Genomic DNA, 11,482 nt, shown 5'->3' with positions numbered 1-11,482 from the left:
TAATACTGAAAATTAATAATTATGAATACGCTCGTATATATATATACATATATATATATATTGTAGAGTGCTTTCTTACACTGCGTCCCAAAATATTGATACACACTATAGAAATCAAAGATCAAATTGATTTTACTTAAGATGCGTGTTATGTTATGTGAAGTTTAAACAATCTTGCCACTTGGTAGACATTGCCTGTAACAGTGCTGGCTGAAATAAAGTGTCTGCTTCGAATTTCTGTCGTTGTTGCTTCCACAAAATAGGAAATTAATAATTATGAATATGCTTATATATGTATATATGTTAAAGAGTACTCCCTTACACTGCGTCTCAAAAAATTGATACAAGCTCTAGAAAAATGTGAACAGCGTAAACATCAATCCGTATTAAGTAGATCGATTGATTGATTTATTTACTTAAGATGCGTTTGTTATATGAAGTTTAAATAAGTCTTGACAGTTATATACAAACATATGATTTGGGCTTAGTAAATGAAAGAAATAAGTATTTGTGCATATGCTTTGTCGTTTTCAGTGCTTAAAATAGGGTCTCTCTCATGGGCTTGTGGACCTGGACATTGCGTTCGCCGTCGCTGGCGGAGCTGGACGAGTTGTCGCCGGCGGCAGCGGCAGCGCTGAAGTTGCCGCTGACCCGACGACTCGCCGAGTTCTTGCGCTTCTTGCGCTTGCCGCGCTCCAGGTCGAGCTCTGCACATGAGGTGGACAGATTTGATCGGTTCTCGTCATCGGCAATGGAAGCGATATCCGCTTCGACCAGCTCTTGAAAATCGCTGGCAATGGTGGACGTGGATGGCGCCCTCTTCTGTGTACTGCTAAAGTAATCCTCTACAGCCGGATCCAGTTGAGTCGCCTGACTAGGCTCCAGCGTGTAGACCTGGGTGCTGACCTGCACGCTGGCTGGCAGCTTGGGCTTCCGTTTGGCAAAGGGGCTGCCCGGCTTGCTGGCGCCCAGATCCTCGTACTCGGGATCGGTGAGAAACTCCACACTGTCGGCCATCATATTTATACGCTTAAAGGGCGGTATCTCGGCTATTTTGGGCTTCCGCTTCGTATACGGGCTGTTCTCGTAGCTCTGAAAGTTGCCGATTTGCTCGGCGCTCTGCAGATTCTGTGTCTTTAAATGCGCGGCCGGAAAACGTGAGTCTTCAATGCTGAAGCGTCGACTGCCTGACTGCGTGCTGTACTCCATGTAGCCGGTGCGCCGATGCGGTCCGTATTGCGCCCGACGCTCCTTGTCGCGATTGGCTAGCATCTCCACGCTGCGGAATCGTTGACGTGTATCCAGCTGCAGTTCCTCGTCGTCGCCGGCGGACATTTCACCGTCTGGCTGGGTTTGGGAGCGGCGCAGTTGCTTGCGATTGCGCTCCGTGACGCTCAGATCCAACATGGACTTGACCGGTCGCTCCAGCTTGGGCATGCGGAGCGCATCCTCATACGAGGGTAACAAGCTAATCTCCTGCGCCTGCTGTAACGTGGTCGTCGATTCCTCACGCAGCATGCGCTCGTTGATGTCACGTCTGTGGGTTGAGTGCATAAAAATGTTGATCTTCGACTTTGCCTTGGGCATAGAACTTACATACGTCGCAGCTCTTCGTGGTTTTCATCGTACTCCCTGCGATTCTGGCGCTGCTTGTGCTTACGCATCAACTTCTGGAAGCACCCGTACAAAAGTGCCAACAGGCCCAGGCCCAGAATGCTGAGCATTATGGTCGACCAGACCTTCTCCCCGCTGCTGCTGCGCGCGCTCACCGTCCAGTCGGACATGCAGGCATAATCCCACAGGTTGCCGTAGTACATAGCAGGCGAGGCACAACGCAACTGGTGACGATCCCTGAGCTGCAGAGAGAAACGGATGTGATGTGCGTGCCGGTTTAGACTTCAGTTCCACTCACCTTGGCGGGTTTGGCTGTCAGAAAGTCGTAGAACTCGACAAACAAAGGATTCTGGCACTCGCATATCCAGGGATTATCGCCCAGCCAGATCTGATCCAGAAACTTGTTCGAGCGGAAATATACTGGTGGGATGGGATTGGTCAGTCGATTGCCATTCAAATGCAAGTCCGCCAGCTCTGGGAAACCACGGAAACTGCTGTTCCGTATGGTAGATAGCCTGGAAGAAGAACTCGGAATATAGAACATCATTTTGCACTGTTGAAAACCTCACCTGCAGTTGGCTAGATTCAGCTGTTGCAGCGTTTCCGAGCGCATCAGATTAGGTATATCGCTGATCAGATTATGGGATAAGTCCAGCTTCTGTATGGCCGACAGGCCGGAGAGCGCGTTGCCTTCGATGTAGCTTATTTCACACCAGCTCATGTTGATCAGACGCACCGAATTGGACACAATCTTCGTCAGCTTCTGTATGATGTTGCGGCTTAGGTTCAGCTCGAGGAGCACATCGTTGCCGATGATGAGATTGCGATCGAGGTAGGCGATCTCGTTGTAGGCCAAGTTCAGGTGCTTTAGCCGCTTTAGCTGACTAAATGCCTCATTTCCTATCAAGCGCAGCACATTCTTGGACAGATCCACCAGTTCCAGCATGGTATTGTTAGCAAAACTTTGCTGATCTACCGTTCGCAGCAGATTGCCGCTCAGGCTAACCTCGACGAGCGCCGGCAATCCACTCAGATCGATCTGGTCCAGATTACAGAAGGAGACATCAAGGCGGCGCAGCTCAAAGGACACAATCAGGTCTTCCTCCGCGCTGCCAAACTGCAGGGCGGTATTGTGCGACAAATCGAGCACCTCCAGGCTGGGTAGAGCCTCAATAAAGGCCGAGCTCAGGCGCTGCAGGCTGCAGTTGCTCATGTCCAGCTCCCGCAGGCTGCGCGACGGCAAACGCAGCAGCTGACCAAGCTGATTGTTGGCAAGGGAGAGACGCTGCAGATTGGGCAGCTGATTGACCAAGAGATCGCCACCAACAGAGCTAATTTGCGCCATGGACAGATCCAGTTCGTTGAGGGACTGACTGTTGAGCTGTTGGCTGGCATCGTCGCCGCCAAAGCTGCCAAGCCGATTGCCCCGCAGGCTGAGCTGCTTCAGACTCGGCGCATACTTGAAGGCCTCATGGGGATGGATTTGCTGCCAGGCCACGATCGAGTTGTTGGCCAGCAGCAGAGTGCGCAGCGATACGAAACCGATCAGCGCATCTGCCGCCAGGCTGGCTATATGGTTATCCGATAGATCCAGATACAACAGCGAATCTATATCGGCATATTGTCGTGGAAATTCCTCAAAATTGTTGCCCGACAGATCCAAATGCTCGACGGGCAGACTATCAAAGTCGGGATAGTTGCGCAGACCGCGTCGCGAGCAGTTCGCATAGAGACTGTCGATCACCCAGTTGCATTTGCACGCAGACGGGCAGTCCACGGCGGCAGCAACCGCCATAAACATCAGCAGGAGCAGGAACAGCAGCTGCATTTGAAGGGGCGCCATGCCTGCAAAGCCAGAGAGGAGCAACAAGTAAATAAATGTAGTGCAATCAGCTGTGGGCCTGTAGAGCACCCCCTTCCACAATTGATAGTCTGTTTATTGCGCATGCATTTTATTTGGGTCTTATCGTTATCAGAGCGAGTAGCCAATCGGCGAGAGGGTTCGACTGCCAAATGCCCTGCACAAATATTATATGGTATGTACATTATCTTGAGCTACAAAAATTGTCTTCTTCCATAAGTTGTGTATTTATTGTGCGATCGCTATGAAATTGTTCGGACTTGAAGGAATCTATTCAAGTGTGGGAATGTCAAAAAAATCTGTTTAGCTCTTATAGACAGTCCGTTCGTCGTCTGATTAGCAACATATATACAGTATACATATATGCTGCCTTGAACAAAATACCGAGTTGGGAGGATCTATTCAAGTTTGAGTATATAGCAAAAAAAATATATGTATGCAGATCAAATTGCTTTAGCTCTTATAGACCGTCCGTTCGTTTTCTAACTCATTCCAACCGTTACTCAAAATAACGATACCCCCTTTTTGGCTATTCACTTTGCGTACAGGGTATCACAAAAAAAGCGGGCACAATCGAGCGTTTTTTACATATATTTGATTTTAGCTTATAGGCATTTGGTAATTGCGTCGCTTTAGCCCGAATTCGCAGTTTTGGCTTATTAATGACGTCACGCTTCGAATTTATTCACCTGCTTGAACAATTTGTAATGGCTTTTTCTAATCCCACAACGCTCAGAGCTTATCTTATCGATGCTCGGGATGGGGTAGGGTAAAGCGTGTATATGAAATTGGAACACCCCAAAACACGGAGCACTCGAGCAGCACATACAAAAAAATACTATTGAATTTTATTGGCGATTTTTTTCTCGACTATTTCGAAACACTGAAACGCGTGATTTGAGTAAGTTGCGGGCCTGAATAAAAGTCTACATTTTATAGGGCTGCCAAACACTTGCTTGAGGGCGTTTTTTCCTTTCTTTCTTATGTGCAATGTCTTCCCAATGTCGCCTAATACTGACTGAATGAAACAAATTACTCACCTGCCGCTACGGCGACCGTTTCATATGTGATAAGATAAAGACCCTGATAACGATAGTGTGCGCACAGTGTTGGGCAATGGCTGCAGCTCTCTCTCCCTCTCTCTCTCTCGTTTGCCAAGTGTGTTGTAAAGCAACTCAAAAAATACCGCTTGGCCAAAATTAACAAAAATATGTCGGTCAAGTTTAATAGTTGATTGATGAGCCTTTATTGGAATGCTTATCACATGAAATTTACTAACAATTAATTAACTATTTGCTGTGTAATATGAAATATTAAGAATATCTATTTGGTTTCCATAACATTCAATCTCAATAAAATTACTTTCAGACCTGAAAAGGTTAACGTCAATTTGAATTAGAAATTGAATAGAGTAAATGTTGATTTCCCAATTCTAACTGTTATTCAATCAAATTACTTTCAGGCCAAAAGAGGTTTTCATCAATTTGAATGATTAAGAAGTTATTCTCGCACTTCTAACTAATTAATTCCCTTAATAACCATTCACATATAGCAAAAGAGTTTACTTGAGGTTACGATTCTCAGTCTTTAGTATATATTATATATATATATTTCATCCATCAGCTTTTTTACAACCATTGAATTCAGTCGAACTCAGCTAAATAACAATTCAAGCATAAATCTTTTCAATGCTCAAAAAGAAAGCTCCATTCACTTGTCGCCAAAATCTTGAAAAATGAAAATAAATAAGTAAAATAAAAATAAGTAAGCTTTAGCAAAATGTCGCGATGTCCTCGCTTAACACTGACTTCGGCTGGCATGTGATGAAGTGCAACTGCAAATTACTCGAAATGTGCGACTATGGGAGGCAGGAGCTACGACTTCTATATACAACCGACTGATAGGGCATTAAAATTACCCTTACTCGGCAGCTGTGGATGCACGCCAACTGCTCCTCCTCTCTCCTCGCGACAGTGGCTGCAGAATGTTGCCAGACACCTTCTAACCGGATTTATTGTAATGAAGCGTGCGCAAAACAGAAACGACGCTTTCGCTCAGACAGAGCGATAAAAGATGCACTGGCAAATAAAAATCCGGACAACCGACAACATTTACCACAACAATAACAACAACAACAACAACAACAACAGAGACAGCAACAACCCAAACTGACGTGTTGACAGCAACATATTTTGTGTTGTAGAGCCAAAGGAAAGGGAGGAAAGGACGCAATGTCACACACAAAAAACTAAGGTGACAAACGCTGTAGTAAAACCTTGCCTCGACTATTGTATGCCCTATGAAAATATACACATACTGAAGAAAAATTGTTGACCAAGTGAAAAGAATATACCATAATTGCGCGTTGACTATTATATATCCTATACTTATATAAAATATATATAAATATTGTAGGAAATTGCCAATGTCTTTCATATATTTTTATATATTATCTACCTTAACTTAGAGGTTGGATTTTGTAAAGGAATCAATAACGAAATATTTAATACTAATATCTGTTGAGGTTGAATTTTCTAAAATGAATCAGTAATTTAATATCTAATATTAATAATTCTTTAACGTCATTTACTAATCAATATATTCGAGCTACCCTTAGTCAGTGTATAAGGAAGAGAAAATGATTTTGAAAAGCGTTAGCAACGTTTCCAAATACAATAAATAAGTTGACGCTTTGCTTTTAAGGCAATCAGCGCAAAGAAGAAGCAGCACGAAATCGTCGAAGTAGAATGCAGAAGTCAGCGCAACGCCGGGCTGATAAGCGCGCGCCCCGACAGGATGTAGCCAGGCAGCTCAACGCCCGCCCACCTCCCCTCAAACCCTGCCCACGTTAAGTTTGAACTATTGAATGCGGTCTGTCAGGCTCGTCAAGCGACAAATTCGGTTGCCCGGGCAGCAGAAGCCGCAGCAGCCACGCGCTCGCGGATAACTGCACAGATAATGGGCCAGGAGTGGGAGGAGCGGTCGCAGAGAGAGAGAGGGAGAGGTAGAGAAAGAGTCCTGACGTTTTAATGAAGCGCATTGATTGGGTGGGGGATGAGGCGCCTGGCGACGGGATAATTAGCGGCTCGGGCCATGCAAAGCCGCGCGTTGTCCTTGGCCAGAACGTTGGGAATTCGCACAGTTGGAATCACAAGTTAATGCCGCATGGGCCAACCTTGGTCCTTGACTGCTGCCGCTGCTGCTGCCGCTGCTGCTGCTGCTGCTGTGTGCTTTTGTTAATGGATTGATTTTCAAATTTCCCTCTCATCTAATCTGGGTGACTCTTGATTCCTGCCGCTTGGCCCTTGCTTCGCTTTTTTTATGGGCAATTTCTTGCTGCTTTTTAATAAGAAAAGAAGTGCTTTTTATTTATTTTTGGGTTTTTTTTTATTGCCGCACTTAGCGCGAAATCCCTCCACTCGCTCCTCCTCCATCCATGCACTCTCGCCGCCAAAGTGCAGCCAGAAAGTTTTGTCTGTCTTTGAATGACAGCTGCGGTGGCCAGAGATAAGCGCCGCCCCGCCCCGTCATGCCCCGTAGCCGCCCCATCGCTGCCAGCGGCTGTGACAGAACTCGCGATAAAGCAAATTGTGAACTGCCCTCGCCCCTCTCCGTCTCTGTCTCCTGTTGCTGTCCAGCTTCAGGTGAGCGGAAGTCAGCTGGCAATTCCTGCTCTGACTATCTGACTGCCTGTCCAGAGCTCCTCAGATAGCTTAGCACAGAAATGTAGCTAAGTATTTGACACTCACACACACACGCACACCCGATGCCATAAAGATAAGTTAGAGGCCACATTATGATACATTCTAATCGGCCCGCAATGCCAATCGTCATCAGAGTTGGACGCCCAACGACATCGTTTTTATTTTTTATGCCAACCACAAATTAGCTTTTTATTGTTAGCAGCCAGAGGGCGGAGGTGGGCAGAGGGCGGGCTGGCAAAAAAAAACAATTTACTTCTATCTGCAAGACGATACGTCACAAGTGGCACACACATAAACATAAAAGTAGATAAAGCAGCCCGCTTTGCATACTGCCAGCGACTTTAAGGCCAACAACAATTTTTGGCTCTGACTGTGCTTTAATTGTGAACAGAAAACCTTTCTCTCGAGCAGCTCGCAGCTCGCAGCTCGGGCGAAATCAAAGCGGCTTAGCACAAATATCTTAAATAGCAATAAATTTCGATTTTTGTACATTTTATGAATTATAAGCTTAAGAGGCAGGCACCGCGCCCCACCCGCTCACCGGCCTGATACCCTGCAGCCCCTTGGCAAAAGGGCTGCACCTTAAGCATTCTCAGCGTTTAACGTGCCACGCGAAAAGTTTCCGCCCCCTCCGCCTCAATGTGCCACAAACTGACAGCCGCCTGGCAAAGATTTAGACAAAGACGCCAGCCATTTACTGTTATTCGCACTGATAGCAAAGTACTAGCTGCCCCCCGCACCCGCGCACCCGCGACCCCCGCCTACAACCCCTTTTGCAATGCAAACGGGGGCACAGCGTCTTAAGCACGAGCATGCCGAGTGGCATTTTAACATTTTTAAGTCGCGACTTCCCCTTCCCGTTCCCATGCCCAGCCCCAACTCCCACGCTTCCCGGCTCCATTGGCGTCTTTAGCTTGCGCCGCAAGCCTTTCGCCGAGGCGCAGCGCCATAAATCAATTCGTATTAGTTTTATGAAATGTGTACCTGCGGCGTACAATGCCATACACACACACTAACACACACCTGCACGCACACCTACACACATCTACAACCGACAGTTACTAGGTTTATGCGTAACAATTTATGATAAGGTTTTATTTGAAGCTGAGCCCTTAAAAAGCGTATACACTCTTTTCTTAATACAATACTAGCGGGTATTGCCCGGCTTTGCCCGTGGAATCTTTTGTGCTACAAATTTTAGATATTACATCTATCCATCTTGATCTCCACTTCTATTTAAAAATATGTTTAAAGTGCAACGAATATAGAAGCAAGTGTTGGAATCAACGGACTCCACCTATGTTGAACCAAGAATGTTTGAAATGAGTTTTTTAGTATTTAGTGATATATATTATAGCCCCAGCAAGTATTTACATAGATTTAAATTGAGTTCAGCGGGTCGCCATTCCCTTAGGTTTGGTTCTTGAGCCTGGTTTCCTTAAACTGAGAGCTTGGCTTTCATGACTTATTCAGTTTATTGTGAATTAATAAATCCATTTTTTCCGGTTTAAGGTTCGGTTCATGGTGAATACAAAAATTAAGACTGGTTCAAACCGATTTGGCTTATATTCTGAATTGTAAACAATCTGCAAGCTTTTCATGACTTCAATATCATGATTTCTCGCACTGCATAAACCACATCCTAAATTATAATGTTGGCGGTTTAATGAGCAAATCTTTTTTGGTAGCGTCTTCGGCGGCATCAGCAGAAAAAGCTTTGGCAAAGCGTTGCCAATTAAGCGACTCAGGCGTAGGACTTGGCATAATTCATGTGCTTCAGCCTGTCCTCGTGGCCAACACACACACACACACACACAAGCACACATACACACAGGCCTAAATACGCATGCATATTCATTGCATACCTCAAGGCTGAGTCTATTTTTCTGGCTGTTGGAATTTCTTTTCGCACTCAGTTCTTGGATGTTGGCCGTGAATTTGCATAAATCTTTTTTGGCCAGAATTACAATATTTCTTGGTTATTTTAACTGGCGCCCAGTCAGATTTATACCAGCAGCCGACTTGTGAATATTTAATGGAACTTTTGAATTATCGCCTGACAATGGGATTATCATTTTTACATTGGCCGCACGGCAGGACATGGCCAGGCAAATGGACATTGGGTACATTGGGAACGACGCGAAGACGCACACCTTGAACCGTTAGCTAAGCCAAAAGTCGCCCCGGCTGGGCGTGGCGCTCCCCTGGGGGTAATTCGCAGTTGCCATAATTATCATCGTAAATTATGCGTGGCAATGGAAAACGTCGGGCGAGGGGGGTAAAAAGTTTTTGGATTTTATGAAAATGAATTGAGATTGAGCCAAAAATGAAATGTGAATTTACAATTGATTTAAATAGTCGCAGCAGCAGCAGCAGGAGCTGGAGCTGGAGCTGGAGCTGGCTGAGGAGGTATACTAAATCAAAACATCTTCCAATCTATGCGCCTCTATTCCTCCTCCTTTTTTTGGGCAATAATCTGCTGCGCCAAGTGTCATAAATAATAATTAAACAACTCGCGTTGTTAAGTCTTTTTATTACGACCCAAGACAAACGACAGCTGACAGCGGGGGCAGACGTCGCAGTTGTGCGGGGCGTGTGTGCGGGATAAGATGCTGTGCGCCGTGCTGGCATGAAGGGAAGGCTTAGAGCTGGTAGCTGGTAGCATGTGCGGGTTTTCGACTTGTACGCCCCGCTTCCCAACCCTCTGCTCATGAGTAGACGCACAATTTTCCACGCAAAGTCTCTTCCATGTATCGTCTGGCACATGAGCCAGACATGGAAAGCGGCGTCCAGGCCAGGTGCCCAGCGGCCCTGGGCCCCACTTTATGCTCGATGTTAAGACGTAATTAAGAAAATAAATAATAATCGCCCGATGCAGAAGCAGACAACAAGGGTTTGGGCATGTGTGTGTGTGTCAGCTGGCGCCTTTGACTTAAGCCCACGTTGTCATACACTTATAAAATATCTTAACTAGAACAGCAAAAGGATCTCTCCTCCTCCTGCTCACAGTGGACGCTGCGTAAATCTAGCCCGGGTTGAGACCACCTACAACAAGAATTATTATCATTTGATGGCACAGCCAGCTAGTTCCGGCCAAGGTTTAATAAGCTCACGCCTTTTTGCTGCTGCTGCTGCTGCTGCTGTGAACCTTTTCTCTCGGGGGTTGGAGCAGCAGCTGACCCAACTGTGCCGCAGAGATATGCCATGCGAATGACTCTAGAGCAGCAAGAATTTACCAGAGCCAAGGAATTCACATAATCTAAAAACAATTGAAAATACGCTTTGCTCGCAGAAATTGAGATACCAAATGGGACAAATGGGAAAAATCTGGAACTCAAGGAGTTTCCCTTAAGATATCGGGACAACCTATTCAATTAAAACTGTTCTAAATGTAAGATAAGGACTTTCGATAGAGGCCCTCCCAAATTGGTTTCTTTTTACCTTGATAACTTAGGTAGGTTTAGGTGTCATTCTTGATCACAAACTAAATTTCGACTCTCAGGTTACGAACGTGGTCAATAAGGCCAGAATTATCTTGGGTTTCATCAAGCAATGGCCAAAGGAGTTCGTCGATCCGTGCTCGAAAAAGACCCTATACTAGAGTATGCCTCATGTATCTATTCATCAAGACAGCATTGAATCTGTGTAGAAACAATTCCTGTTCGTGGTTCAAATTGAATCAGCGTCATGTGCAGTTACCTCCAGTAGTCTTCTGATGTTTTATCTGCCTTCCTAAATAAAAACTTTAGATCTTTGAATTAATCGAATATATTCTTAAGTTAATTTAAGTGCAGAGTTCAAATATGTCATGGAAGTCAGCAGCTAATTGAAGTAATATGTCTTATGAATAACTATACTATACCCTGTCTGTTTGTTCTGTTCATGCAACACACTTTTGGCAATGTACTCATTAACTAATTTGGCCAACAAATGGGGGAGGGATTGGGTGGTGGGTTGGTTGACATTTGAACACCCTGCTGCAAACGGAGCCATAGAAAATCGCCGTGAATAGCGCAAGTCACAAATCAAAGCGGAATTATTATTACTTATGACCATTTAATTGGACTTGCGTATATTCATTTGAGTTGCGCTCGGAGATGCTTGCTTTTGTTTTTGTTGTTGTTTCTTGTTTTGTGTGTGTTTGTTTGCGCAGTCAATTTGCCAAATGGCTGTGCCACAGACATCGGCAAAGAAGCCACCGCAAATTCAACCGGCCAACAACAACAAAGCATCGCCAACTATTTGGCTCATTAGTTTTATTGGCCCGCATATCAGTCAAAGCCGCAAAACTATTTATGCGGCC

At 45.4% G+C, this 11,482-nt stretch overlaps 1 protein-coding gene across 1 annotated transcript; it reads right to left on the bottom strand.

The window, feature by feature from the left end:
- Positions 1 to 389: 389 nt before the first annotated feature.
- On the bottom strand, positions 390 to 4,463 carry LOC115762034 (insulin-like growth factor-binding protein complex acid labile subunit). The gene is made up of 5 exons (XM_030704100.1): positions 4,165 to 4,463; positions 2,184 to 3,459; positions 1,913 to 2,129; positions 1,597 to 1,856; positions 390 to 1,537 (listed from the first exon to the last, which is right to left on the bottom strand). Exons 2-5 carry the CDS (start codon positions 3,455 to 3,457, stop codon positions 538 to 540), a joined length of 2,751 nt encoding a protein of 916 aa, XP_030559960.1. The 5' UTR covers positions 3,458 to 3,459; positions 4,165 to 4,463; the 3' UTR covers positions 390 to 537.
- Positions 4,464 to 11,482: the final 7,019 nt, after the last annotated feature.

The sequence above is a fragment of the Drosophila novamexicana genome, unplaced genomic scaffold (genome assembly GCF_003285875.2).
Source record: "Drosophila novamexicana strain 15010-1031.04,08,12 unplaced genomic scaffold, DnovRS2.1 tig00000564-arrow-pilon, whole genome shotgun sequence".
Lineage (NCBI taxonomy): Eukaryota > Metazoa > Arthropoda > Insecta > Diptera > Drosophilidae > Drosophila > Drosophila novamexicana.
Note: the sequence above shows the minus strand (reverse complement) of the source record. Positions and strands in the feature narration are given on the sequence as shown.